The sequence below is a fragment of the Curcuma longa genome, chromosome 21 (assembly GCF_044706935.1).
Source record: "Curcuma longa cultivar G26 ecotype Majalengka, Jawa Barat chromosome 21, ITB_CL_G26_1.1, whole genome shotgun sequence".
Lineage (NCBI taxonomy): Eukaryota > Viridiplantae > Streptophyta > Magnoliopsida > Zingiberales > Zingiberaceae > Curcuma > Curcuma longa.
The window spans coordinates 5,405,129-5,420,208 of NC_133881.1; the positions used below are offsets into that span (position 1 = coordinate 5,405,129).

Here is a 15,080-nt window from a genome sequence, read left to right on the forward strand (position 1 = left end):
ATCAACTTTAATCTGCTAAGAACTTCTTTATTACCTAACATTCGGTCAACCTTAACCCGTGAACTTTATCATTGCCTAGCATCGATTTACTATAATTTCACCACTGCTTAACATTCGATTTTCCATGATCTATTAAAATTTCTCTTATTGTCAAGTGTTCGGTCAACTTAGACTTATGTGAATTTCATATCTCATGACAAGTGTTCAGTTCACCATGACTCATTTGCATTTCACTTGTCTTTTGTCAACTCCATTTTTGGTTTTTAACCGCTAAATATTTTATCAATCGTAACCCACTTTAATTTCTTTTTTATCAACTCCTAGTTCAACTTTTGACTATCAAGTGTTCAGTCACCTACGATTCACTTGGACTTCTCCACTGTCAAATATTTAACTAATTTTGATCTACTTGACTTCACGCTCAACCACTCAAATTAAATTTGATCAACTTGATCCAAGATCGATTGCACCAACAATCTTCCTCTTTGATAAACTTTCTTTCTATTTGATATCTTGCTCTCGTCAACAAATATTGATTAAACATTGAAACTCAATTTGAGCCAACTTGAGTTTGATAACTTGATCAATCTTCTTAGGTTGATTACACTTACAAATAGTGTGTGAAGTCCTTAAAAATTATATTTAAAGTACTCAAAGAAAATAAAAGTGAAAAAGGTGAATTTAATATGTGGTATGTTGTAAACTGCCAATAGATTGGAGCACATCGAACGAGTTTTGAGGAAATTAGACCAAATTAAGAACAAAAGGGATTTTGCATGGGAAAATCTCAAATGCTTAATACGATTCTCAACAAAGCCACGACATTACATTATAATCTATGAAAAGCACCTGTAGCAAGGGAGAATCACAGAGCAACTTTTCCATTGCCAAAATGACCATACAGTTGGTTATCGCATCACTTAATGATAAGAATATAGACTTTGATTGTAAATTCTCACGACCATCTATTGACATTATGGAGAGGGTATTGTCTCGCCTTTGTTGAAATTCGATCCTTATCCATTATAGTAAATCTGTCCGTAGTAACTAATTCAACAATGTCACGGAGGTAACCATTCACAATCTAGCTGAAAGGGCTTACGACCTGATTATGAATCATAGTAGTCAAGAGCTTACGGCTTGCGAATTGTGAACTCTAAATTCCTTTCCTTCTTCCATCAGCACTTCGAATTAAACTGATTTACACGCATGGAGTGAATGGACCATATTTATGGCATCTTTAAATTTTTTAAAACAAAGTGGCTGGGGCATAACACGAAGTACTTTCAAACTAGATCTAAAAAATTTATAGATATTTTTGAAAATGTATGTAAACTTTGAGGGGTGAAATGTAATTTTCACTAACTTTCTTTACCGATGAATTTAATCAGAGGGTAAGATATAAATTATCAAATTCTGAGGATAAATGACAAAATCAGTAGAAAAAAAAAATTCTCACAAGCAGTAAAAACGTGTTCTCCAACTGCTAGGGTTTCGGAAGAAGTTCAAATCGGAATCATCAAAGGAGGAGATGATATCGATGAAGAGGCTACTGTACTTCTCCATCTTCTGCAAAACCGTGACTTCCACTCGTTCTCCTCGCCCCCACGATGCTGCCCTCCTCTTTGCCGTCTTACCTTACTCGGCCTCCGCCACAGCCGCCGGCGCCTCATCCACCACTGGGAACTCCATGTTCATGGCCCAGTACCTCATCGACTCATGTGGCTTCGACCAGGAGAAGGCCACCGTGGCCTCGAAGCTTCTCACCGGCATCCAATCCCGGCAGCAGCCCGACTCCGTCCTTGCTTTTCTCAAAAGTCACGGCTTCGATGACGCATCAGTAAAAAGGCTCCTACATAACTCTCCCAAATGTCTTCTTTTGGACGTAGAGAAGACACTTGTCCCAAAGTTCCGAGCTTTTGAAGATCTGGGTTTCTCCCCATCCGACATCGTTCACCTCTTTCGATCGAATCCCGACACCATCAGAATCAAACACGAACGCACTGTGCCTAAGATCGAATTTTGGCAAGGCCTTCTCGGATCCAAGGATGCGCTGGTGAAGTTGTTAAAGAGAAACCTTTGGGTTCTTGGATACAGCATCAAGAAGAGGATCCAACCCAACCTTGAGTTGCTTCGGGAATGTGGCTTGTACGGTCCAAAGCTTGCCTTTATCTTGCGCAATCGCCCACTGATCCTGACACAGAAAATTGATTTCTTGAAGTCGTTGATCAGTCGTGTGGAGGACTTGGGAGTGCCACGGACATCGGGGATGTTCCATTGCACTCTGTGTGCACTCTTCGGTGTCAATCCAAAGAAGTTCAAGATGCAAATGGAGTTATTCCGGAGCTTCGGGTGGTCGGAGGACGATTTTGTTGCAGCATTCCAAAAGTGTCCTACTCTGCCAGGAAGGTCTTTGAAGACTCTGGAGAGAAATATGGAGTTCTTGATAAATGAAGCTGGATATCCTTCTTCTTACATCGCTACACGTCCAATACTATTGATAATGAGCTTGGAGAGAAGGCTGATTCCGAGACATATGATCTTGGCAGCCTTGAAGTCTAGGGGACACTGTGAAAGTGATTACAAAGTGACAACATACATGATGGTTTCTGAGACGAAATTCGTAGAGCAATACATCGTCGTCTATGAAGACAGGTATCCAGATCTGAGTGAACTCTATGCAAACTTGAAACACACAAATGCTTCTGAAACTGGACTTCAATGAGGTAAATCATTTTTTCCCCTGCAAGTTATCGTTCATGTTACCATTTTTCACTGTATGGCTTCTTCTTCATCAAACTCTAAAACTAACATTTATGCCAACAAGCATGGATATAAGAATTTGAACAATCATGATCTTGTTTTGTATGTCAATATGCATGAAGATAATTAAGAACAATTTGCAAGATCATGATCTTGATTTTGCATATCAATCGAGCCAAAAGCTCACAGATCTATCGCTATTTATGTTAGATAATTGTTATTCTTGTATTCATACGACTCTACTACAAGAGAGACACTCTTCCTTTATGAACACGCTGTAAGTTTTCCTTATCTGAGTAGTAGTTACTCATCCATATCTCCAGTGGAATGTGGTGAGGAACCGCTGCCACATGGATTACATGTTTGATACAGAATGGCTGTAATCTTTTGAAACACTATAGCACTTGTGAGCTTGTGAGTAGAAACATGAAAGGTCATTTCGAACTTTTGGAGGCAATGCAAACTTTGGACGCATGGTTGAGAATAAAGTAGGAATGAACAAGTCATAATAATGTAATAAGAAGGCTTGGTCCCTACAAATAAGTCATAATAATTCATAATAATGTAAGATATGCCTTCAAAGAATTGGAAATGTAGCAGATGAATCTCTTAGGAATTAAGTGAAAGAACTAAAATGGTAAATAGATGCACTCTTTAACAGACTCAAGAGATGCTGCTGTGTTAACATGTATTTTGTTCATAACATCCAATTGCTCGCGCGGCGGTCTCTTTTTTCAGTGTTTTGGGTTCTTTTGGTTCACAAGCCAAACCAGGTGTTAGGATGGCAAATTACATTGGTGTACCGATAAGATTATTGTCCGACACGACAAGCATTCTTTCATTAAGCAACGCTAAAATGTTTGGGAGAGTAGGAGGTGATAGAATTTCATCAGGGCTTCCTATTTCTCCATGTTTTGTGCCTTAAATTTGTAGACCTTTGTCATGGAATATGGGAGGATTGTTAGGGTTATAGAAAAAGAAAGGGTCATGTTATGCTGGGAATGATGATGAAGTTGATGAGTTTTCAAGTTATGAAAATTAAATGGGTTGGTGTTTTTCTTTTTGTTGGTGTTGTTGGTGCAGCGGAAGCTGTTCATGGATTGTTAGATGGGAGGGGTGTATAACGACCTGCAAATAAAAACAATCTTCTTCTCTTGTTAATGTTTTAGCAAGGACATACTAATTAAAATTGAAATAAAATATAAAAATTATGAGGCACAAAATGTACTTAGTTACAATTCTCGGATTGTTAGTCGACTATGAAAGCGTCACTCAAAAATCTCCTCATTGGAAATGATTCGGAGACAGACAAACCTCATACAACGGTTGAGTGTAGACTAAAATAAATTGAACGAAAATAAATAAATTTGAATGTGTTCATTGTTCTTCGAGCTTCAGTCTATTTATAGCTTTTTCTTCGATTTGACTGTTGTGTTGATGTGGCACTTCCAAGTGCCTAGATTCATCGAACCTAATTCACTCTAGTAACGATCCACTAATGGGTCTGATGATTCCTTGCGATCCGGGTGCCTAGAACTGATCTGGGTACCTGAATTCCATTGACGTGGACTCCATCCTCATCCATCCTGGCAACGACTCCTGTTAATCATTTTTCTCCTCCGTTCTCCATTTTACCTTAGTCGCCTTGCACAGTCTTCCTTTCAACTTCTGGTTCCTCGAATACACCGAGCCCTTCCGGCTCACTCCCATGCTTCCTTCTCGCTCTGCTGAAATACTTTTCTGCTGCTCCTCATACCTTGGATGCATCGAGCTTGTCAACTCTTTTTTCATGTCATCCTTCTCACTTTGTGTCTTCTGTCAAGGTTCGCTATCTGGATATTACGTGTGATCTCCTAAATCCCTGTGCACTTAGACATATCAAATACAACGAGGATCTAATTTCAGACTTATTTGACTATATATTAAAATTCTACTGGGTACTAACAATCTATCCATTTTTGATGTTAGCCAAACTAAGTTTGAAATTAAGGTAAATAACATAATAAAAAAAATATGAACAAACATAATGCAATGACAATATTTTTACTCACTCTGCATTTATGTCTAATTTTTTAATTTTCTATTACTCTCCCATTTAACAATAACAAAAAGACATTGGGGTTGTGAAAAAAATATGATATACTTGGATCATAAAAATTTCTAATATTTTAACTCGATATATAGATTAGAATTGTCTTAATCATGGAAAATTAATTTTCACCAAAAATTCATTTTACTTAATTTTTAAATTTTAAAATACTTGATTTTCGTTTGGTAATTTTTTTTAAAAATGTAATCATTCAAAAATTTTAAAATTTTATATGCTAACAAAAAATATATCATATTTTCACAGAAAAATAATTTTAATAAGAAATTTCATACAGAATATTCTAGAAAATTATTTTTAAATATCAAATCAATCATAAACTAAAATAAAAAAAATAATTTCTTGGTTGACTATTAAAAAAATTTAAGTAGTCAAAATTGATTTTGGAACCCAAAATAAATTTACAGCTATTAGATTTATCAAATATTTTTCTGAAATAAACTATTTTTACTTTTCTGATTTGACTCTTGAAATTTTAATAATTATATTTTAGTCCTCTATATTCTAATCTTTATCGAAATTTTATTCTTTGGTTCTTTAACATAATATTCAAATTATGTGAATCAATGAAATTTTTTTGTAATTCTAATTTTTAAGTTTTTATTTGTTCCTTTAATTTTATATTTTTATCTTTTTATCTTTTACTTTTTCTAGTTCAGAACATGAATTTTCAATTCAATTTTCTAATTCTTTTTTAGCTTGTTTTAATTCCATGTATTTATTTTTAATCTTACATAATAATTTAGATAACATTTTAATTATATCATATAATTGAACAGAGGGTAGGTTACGTTCCTCACTTACCGTTTCAGATTCGTTGTTTGAGGCTCCATCTATACTATTGCTTTCGTCGTTGGATCGTACTTCTGATTCTTTTTCTTGCGTTATCATCAGCGCAAGCTCAACTATTTGCTCTAACTCTGAGTCTTCTGAAGAATCGTTCCAAGTTGCTTTTAGATTTTTGTGTTGGTCTTTGATTTTTCTTTTCCCTTTTCTTTGTGCTTCTGCTTGAGTTTAGGACAGTTATCTTAAATGTGACTTTCTTCATCACAGTTGAAGCATCTTAGTTCCTTCTTTTTTTCATCTTAGTTGTCTTGAGGTCTGTTATCAAAGTTATTAGTTTTAAAACTTTTTCATTTTTCTTACTTGGTATGCTTCTTCATTCATCTCTAAGGATGTGTCTGAATGTGAGCCACCCTTAGCTTGCAGAGCAATATTTGGTAGTTCTGTGTCTTTAAATCTTGCACATCGAGATTTATGTAATTCTAAAGTCGAAAATAATTTTTTTAGTGTACTTACCTATAAGTTCTTTGAGATGTAATACTAGTTCACCATTAATGCCTACTTTAGGTTCTTGGAAATGCATTCAATGCATATCTGAGAGTGTTTTGATTTGTAACTATTTATTCGAGGTTGTTGAGATCGTTGATTATTTCTTTAAGTTACATATGTAGTTGTGTCACCGTTTCTCTCTTTTCTAATCGGAGATGAGTTAGTTGATTTCTCAGCAAGTCCCTTCTTGCTAGCTTTAGTTTTGAGGTCCCTTAGTGAAGTTCTAGGAACTTTTCTCAGAGGTCTTTCGTCAAGTCGTAGTGGCCTATCTGGTTGAGTTCCTGTACAAGTAACACATTAAGGAGATGGAACTCTGTCTTACCATTAGCTGTGAACTTGTCTTATTGCTTTTTGGTCTATCATAGTTCATTGAGTTCTTCTCCATCCTCGTTTTTGGGCACTTTGAAACCATGTTTAATACAAAATATTATTTCAAAATCTGTTTTAAAAAATACTTCCATTTTTCTTTCATATTGTGAATTCGCCCTCGAACTTCGGGCGGTGGATGTTTGATCCAACTATTCCTCCCGATCTAGTTGCTTAATTGGCGGTTAGTCTGAATGGTTCGGTTCTGATACCAATTGTTGATATAGCAGAAGTTGTTCGTGGATCATTAGAGGGGAGGGATGAATAACGACTTGCAAATAAAAATAATTTTTATCTCTTGCTAACGTTTTTAGCAAAAACACACTAATTAAAATCGAAATGAAATATAAAAATTAAGAGGCACAGAATATATTTGGTTACAACCCTCGAGTTGTTAGTCCAAGATTATGAACGCTCCACTCTAAAATATCCTCGTCGGAAATGATTCGAAGGTGGAGAAACCTTGTACAACAGTTGAGCGTATATTAAAATAAACTAAATGAAAATAAATAAATTTGAGTGTGTTCATTGTTCTTCGAGCTTCAGTCTATTTATAGTTTTTTCTTCGATCTAATTGTTGTGCTGACGTGGCACTTTCGGGCATTTGGATTTGTCAAATCCAATCCACTCTGGCAACAGTCCGTTAACGGATCTGGATGATTGCTTGCGATCCGGGCGCCTAGAATTGATCCAAGCACTTGGATTCCGCTGACGTGGAATTCATCCTCATCCATCTTGGCAACGGCTCGCGCTGACTTGGAATGGGTATCCGAGATCTTGGAATGGTCAACCTTTTGTTGACTATTTTCCTCCTTCGTTCTCCATTTTATCTTGGTAATCTTACGCAGTCTTCCTTTCAGCTTCTCATCTCTCAAATGCACTGAGCCCTTTCGGCTTGCTCCCGCGCGTTCTCACTCCATCAGAGTACTCTTCTGCAACTTCTTGTACCTCGGATGCATCGAGCCCGTCGGCTTCTTTCTCGTGCCATCATTCTCGCTCGCTTGTGTCTTCTGCCAAGGTTCCTCATTTGGATATTACATGTGATCTCCTAAGTCTGTCACACGTATCAAATACAATGAGGATCTAATTTCAGACTTATTTAACCACACATCAAAATTTCATTAGGGTACTAATAAATGGACGAAGTCATGATTCACCAAGTTGATCAAGCTCGGTGTGACTAGAGTTTGAGTTTCGATATTTGATTAATATATTAGTAATAGGAAAGTCCTTGGATTACGGTTGACTAGACACTTGACGGTTAAAAGTCCAAAAGGGAGTTGACATGAGGCGTGAAATCTTGGTAGGTTAAGGTTGATCGAATGTTAGGCAACGAAAAAGTCTCAACCGGTTAAGGTTGATCGGTTTAAATATGATATTCATTTCTGTATTTCTTATTGTAGATCATCATGTCATCAAATACGTCTAATACTCTCTCTCTCTACCATCTTGATAAGGATAAGCTTAATGGAGCAATTTGTTGGACTAGTACAAAAACTTGAGAATTGTTCTCAAGCAAGAATGAAAACTGTACGTCTTAGATCAATCTATTCCTAAGCACTCGCCACTACTGCTACTCGTGCTAATAAGGATGCTTATAAGAAGCATCAAGATGATGCATTGGATATGTCATGTCTTATGCTTGTCACCATGAACTCTGAGCTTTAGAAGTAACATGAGAACATGGATGCTCACGATATGGTTTAACATCTTAGACAACTATATCAGGGCAAGCAAGGCACGAGAGATTTGAGATATCTAAAGCTCTATTTCAATGCAAGATATAAGAAGGAAGTCCCATAGAAACTCATGTACTTAAAATGATTGGGTACATTAAGAACCTTAAAAGATTGGGATTTCCATTAGATTAAGAATTGGTCACTGACCTTGTTCTGCAATCGTTGTCAGAAGGCTATAGTCAATTTGTCATGAACTATAACATGAATGAAATTGATAAGCAGTTGCCTGAGATGTTAAGTATGTTGAGAACTGTTGAACTCAATCTTAAGAAGACTAAACCTAGTACTATTTTGATGGTGCAAAAGGGCAAAGGCAAACGCAACCCAAAGGTAAGGATAAGACCCAAGCCAAAGGCAAACCTAAATCTTATGCATTAAAACCTAAAGGAAGAGTGCCTAAGGAAGGAACTTGCTTTCACTGTAGTGAGACTGGACATTGGAAGAGAAACCCTAAACTATATCTGAAGGAAGTTAAAAAGAAGAGAAGTGAGACTTTTACCTCAGGTATATATGTTATAGAAGTCAATTTATCTATTTTTTTTTCATGGGTATTAGATACTGACTATGCATCTCACATTTGTACTAATGTGCAGGGCCGTAGAATGACAAGATCATTCTTATCATTGACAAAGAACGAAGTGGACCTACGAGTAGGTAATGGTGCAAGAGTTGCTGCTATAGTTATAGGAACATATTCCTTATCTTTGTCCACTGGGCTTAGTTTGGAACTAGAATAGTATATGTGTCTGCCTTAACTAAGAATATTATCTTTATTTCTTGTTTGGATTAGAAAGGTTTCTCATTTATAATAAAGGACAAATGTTGTTCTGTTCATTTAAATGATATGTTTTATTGTAGTGCACTTCTTATGAATAGACTCTGTATTCTAGACTTTGAAAACTTAATCTATAATATAAATACTAAACGGTTCAATTAAACTTAATGATTTAAACCAAACATATTTTTGGCATTGTCACTTGGGTCACATAAATAAAAATCATATATCACAACTCCATAAGGATGGACTTGAGATCTAATCCAATGCTACGGGTGAATAGCATTTTATGAATTTTTTGAATGATAGATTCAATTCTAAGCCAACAAATACAGAGTACAAAGCGGAATAAATACAACTAACTTAATCAAACAAAATAATATCAATTAATTAAGATATACAACTTAACAAACTAACATGCAAGATTCAACAATCAATTTAGCATGAAAGATTCAATAATCAACTTAGCATGCACGATTTTTAGAATACTTAGCACATCAAGCATGCAAAAAACTAACAAGATATTGAGCACAATAAGCATGAAGAACTAATAATATATTAAGTATAATAAGCATGCAAGAACTAAAAAATTATACTAAGTAGAGATTAACACACATGATTAAAATAAAATATGATTCTTATTTCAAATCTCTTCTTTCTAGAAAACCTTTACCCCCTTAAAAAGAATTTAAAAAGGTTAAGAACAAATAAATACAAAGGTACGACAACTAATAAAAGAATATAATTACTAGCCGATAGTTGTCGATTGAAGTTGATGTTTCACGAGCATAGTGCGTAAGCACGGAACACAAGAGAAGCCTTTCAAAGAGCATAGAGAATTGGAATGCATTTATTGTTCTTCAAACAAGAGCCTCGATCCTCCTTTCATAGAGTCAATGTTGATGCTAACATGGCACTACTCCAGTTGCCTGAACCTTCCTGACTTAGCTGCAAACTCTATCTCGTCAATGATGATTTCCATGGTCTCTAATCGCTTGGACACCTTCCAGATGCTTGGTCAAAGTTTGATCTTGACCGACTTCTCCGGATCGCTGGATATCATCAACTTCAGTCACCTTGAGGCCTTATATGGTCGCTCGGAAGTCGAGGTCGCCCCACTCCTCTCTCTGATCATTTGAAACCTTCTAATTAAATTAGTCGAGGTTTATCCGTAGTTAGTCGCTCAAACTCTCGTTCGGTCACTTGGAATTGTTGAAAATGCTTCACTACAAATTATTGCATAATGAGTATGATAGAAGTATTATATTAAGTTCGCATACCTTAGATAAATGTTTAGCCCCCAACTAACTCATCTAGACTTAGTTATTAAGACTCAACTCCCAACTAACTTACTTGGACTTACTTCACCTAGTTTCTAAATAGTCTTCCATGTCTGATTCCCAACCAAGTCTTCCACCGCCTAGTCCTGCTAGGATTTTCACCACTTGATTCCCAATTAGGTTTTCCTTGCCTAGTCCCATTAAAACTTTGCCATTGTCTAGTTCCCAATGAGGACTTTCATTGCCTAGTTTCTACTAGGTATTAGCCTTTGTTGAGCCAACCAAGACTTTATCTTGTGTCAAGTTACCTACATTTGCATACTTGACACAATCCATCAAATTAACACACAAACTAATTTTAAATTTAGTTATACATCAAAATATAGGTTCGATGCGATGTTCCCAACATCAACAACAAGGACAATGCTATGTAAACCATATAAAAAATTATAAATGTAGTCTAATATGGTTGACTATGAAGGTCCTTTTAATGATTAAGTATTGACTTTGGTAGTTAAAATAAGTTTGGTCCAACCCGATTAACTAAGTATTGTTTAGGTAACAATGTCTTGGCTTCAATTTTGATTTTAGCTTATCCTCTAATTATTAGAATAAAATAGGGTTTTTTTTTCTTGAACCCCTTATAACCTAAATCAATTTTCCTAAAATTTACCTTTTGGCTGCTAATGTTTAAGATTCAACTTTTTTCAAATGACTCATTTTCTAATTCTACTTCAATCGTATTGTCATGCAATTTATCACAAGTACAATAATTCTACGTTTTTCTTCTAAATATAAAATTTTCTTTTTCAATAATTTATTTTTCTTTTCACATCTATAGAGTGATCTATTTAGAGAATTTACTATGTCAATTAACTCAACATCACAAGAGGAAGAGTTTACCTCACCATGTTAGTTGAATTGTAACCATTGGTTCCCCCATGATTTGATGTCTCCTTGTCTTCTTTGGATGAGGAAGAGATTCCATTATCTAGCACTATAAATGCCTTGTTTGATGTATAGGTGGTTCCTTCTTAATCTCTAGATAAGGATGTTTCCTATTAAATTGTTAGAAGCGCCAATACAGTTTTGTTGTTGGATTAAATTTCTTCGACGAGCTCATCCCATGTGGCCTTCAAATTTTTTTGGATGCTTCTTCTTTGACTGTTCAGATGAAATTATCTCCTTTTCTTTTCTCAGTTTAGATCATTGATCTTTTACATGCTGTTTCTTGTGACAATTATAGCAATGAACTATCTTTTTGTCCTCTTTTTCCTTTTGCCGTGGGTACTCTTTCAGATCACCCTATTCAATCTAAATTTATTTTTAAATTTACCCCTTACCTTATTTACCATGTAGGGTCCGACATTGTCCTCCACAATGAAATCCTGAGAGTTTGATGATGGTATTTCTTCTCCTTTTCTTTTTTGACCAGGGCTAAATTATGGTGTTTGTAGGCTTGTTCCTTCTTAGCATCTGGATACCTAGAAGTATGTAACTCTAATTCTAACAAAAAAACTCATCTAGGATATTTACATTCAAATCTCGTGTGATGTAGTAGTAACTATTAATCATCGAGCCATCTTCGACAGGGCATTCACCAATAGTAGTCGATTCATGAACTATTTGTTTATACTTGGACGTATGTTCACAATTTATTCTCCCTTCAACATTGTAAAGGTCTCATCAAGCAAGCTTAATTTATGAAGATCCTTCATGCATTGCAATTATTCTTTTCAACAGCTCTTGGTAATCATGTACTTTTTAATTTTGTTCATCTTTTGCTTGGATAGTGCTTGTTCCAATGCCAATTTTACCTTCATATCGGCTACCTCCTCCTCCTCCTCCTGCTTCTTGTTAACTTGGAAAGAGGTAACATGTTAATATTGCCATCTAATGGAAACTTATACCCTTATTCTATGACTATTGCCATGTTGATGTCGAGTCTAAAGAAAAGCGCCATCTTTCTCTTCCAAGAATTGAAATTGCCCTCTAATTTTGGAGATCTAAAATCTATCTCTGACCATTTGCTATGTCGGCAGTTAGTCTTTCGAATGGATGAGACTCTAATACCACTTATTGAGTAGACTCTGATTCATAGGTAGATCACTTCCAAGAACCTCTATATTTCCTTCTTCTTAATAGCATTGTAGTGGAAAAATCTCCCATAGATCAATAAATACATAAGATATAAATATAATAATCGCAAAATAATGAAAATTTTATGGAGGAAGAGTATGGAAATACTAGCTTCTTGTTGCTCTTTTCACAACTCTGAACTCCTTTTATAGCCTTCTTCTTGGATGCTATGATGTTGATGTGGTGACCATTAACCGATTACTCATCAATAATCACTCAATTGATCCACAATATCTTATGTAAATTTGTCATTGAGCCTTCCATCTTTAGTTGCATTTGAATCAATTACTGTAACATCAATTGACTAATCGGTGTTGAGTCGACAATGCCAATTAACCAAAAAAATATTTTATTCTCATCCAAACAACCCTTAGTCAACTAGGCCAGTGGACTAGCAAATATTCTATTTATTCGCCAAAAGTCTAAATCATAAGTAGATTGATCTATAAAATAGTACCACAAATAAATTCAACTTGAGGTATTAAACCACCGATCGATTGATACCCAATTACCAATCAATTGGGCAAACCATAAACCCTAAAACTACTTGGGGTATAGATTATTGTAGTCATTAATCAATTGATCAATAATCATAAATTGACTGGTCAAATCAAAAAAACCCCAAAACACTTGGGGTGTATCCAAGGTTGAGTCCGCCTAAGTTGTCATATACTCTCATCCCTTATATAATGGTTATTCCACTCGCATCTTATAGAGTTTCTCCAAACATTGAGGTCTTCCTATGTCCCTAAGATGCATTGATCCCTCTACTGCTCCTCATATTATCCTTCATATAGTTCACTTCCTTGGCTTGCAATAATGCTCCACTTCCATATGGCCCCTTGGATGTTCATGTCATCCTTCTTTGATCTCTATGGACCTTGTCTTACTATCCCTTGGATGAGCCATCCTTCTCAAATCTTTATGGACTTTGAGTCATTAAGCCATTAGACATCCTAGCCACCAAGTCAACATGTATACTTGATAGGTCCTATGCAATTTAACACACAAGTTAGACATAGCCATGGACCTAGCTTAAACCTTTTGCCAAACTCATTAATACACTTAACTACCTAATTGCAAGGGGGACAAAATTCCCAACAGGTCGTTGTTTCTTATGAGGTGATTGCTAATAAAGTGTATCTGGCTGGAGTAATATGCGTTAAGGAAATAAGGCTTAGCTTTCGTCTCAACCTTAATTTTCTTATCCAAAGGGATAGGCCAACCCGAAAGTGTGTGTCAACATGCACATAGATTATTCGACTACCAACAATATTTAATCAATGATTGATAATGGTAAACTAGTGGTGATGTTATCAAAAGGGTGGATCTACCTTAAAGTGGTGCATCTATCACCAGAAGGGGAACATCTAACATGAAGGGGGTCCATCTATTGTTGGGATTTTATATAAAAAATAATAAATAAATACAATAGAAAAAAATCGATTCCTCCAGAGATCCATGCGAATATAGTATACATTTTTGATGGAGTTGTCACCTTTGTTGCATGAATGGAACAATCCTGGCGTAACTTTAATTCGGCAGATCTCACATGATCAGAATGGTCGTGCCTCTTCGAAATTCACACGAACACGTCTTTCGTTTATCGCATGAACTCAGCCTTCGGAAAAGAACCACCTTCATTGTGCTAGCAACTTGGATAGTTCGGCCAAAAGGAGAAGAAGAGGAGACTAGAAGTGATCCACACAAAAATGCATTGCAAAATGACTTTTATACTTATCCAATGAATATAAATACCTTTTGCTCTCTTTTTCATTAATGCTTCATTAATCTTTATTAATGGACATTAATCCTCTTTAATGATTGAGTCTAATCCAATGTGTCTAATTCGAATTACACTCAATCCAATAATCCAATAGTTGGATTCATTTGAGTCTAACTCAATGAGTTTAATTTGGATTAGATTTAACTCTATCATCTTTGGGTCTATCATATTTTAGTCAAATTAAAATAAATTCATCTTTAAATCAACATGTTCTTTGTGTGTGACCCAATAAGTTTTTGTAATGTTGACAATATCTCTAAAATAATATTTTACATACATAAGTAATGTAAGCAACGTCTAGCAATGCATCATTGCTACCCAAGTGATGAGTATGTCGAGATTCGACCTAACCTTTCTGTATTTATTATCTTGTATAACTTGGTCCTTCTATCCTCGATATCTATATTGATCCCCATCCCCTTATCAATCTTTGTATTTCTTAATCTTCAATAGACTCACTTAACCGAATGAGTTCAATATCTCATATTGATTTATTTAAGCATGGTCATATATTTAGTAGTCCTACTTAATTAAGGGACCCACAGATATCACTTTCATTATATGGAAGGGATAGATCTCATTTACATCACTCACATTCCTTTGCATAATTTATTGCATACACAATGATTGATGTTATAACCCACCTTGTTATAAGTGATGTTTGTCTATACTAAAGTATACAACTCTTTATATAAAGAACCGTAGTGACTTCAGATCTTAGGACTATTTATACTAATAATCACTATGAGAATGTTTATGACACTCATATAATAATCCATGAAACATTCTCATG

General features: G+C 35.3%; 1 protein-coding gene across 1 annotated transcript; it reads left to right on the plus strand.

The window, feature by feature from the left end:
- The first annotated feature begins 1,451 nt into the window (after positions 1–1,451).
- Positions 1,452–2,825, plus strand: LOC141815294 (transcription termination factor MTERF15, mitochondrial-like). The gene has a single exon (XM_074703228.1). It carries the CDS (start codon positions 1,532–1,534, stop codon positions 2,723–2,725), a length of 1,194 nt encoding a protein of 397 aa, XP_074559329.1. The 5' UTR covers positions 1,452–1,531; the 3' UTR covers positions 2,726–2,825.
- Positions 2,826–15,080: the final 12,255 nt, after the last annotated feature.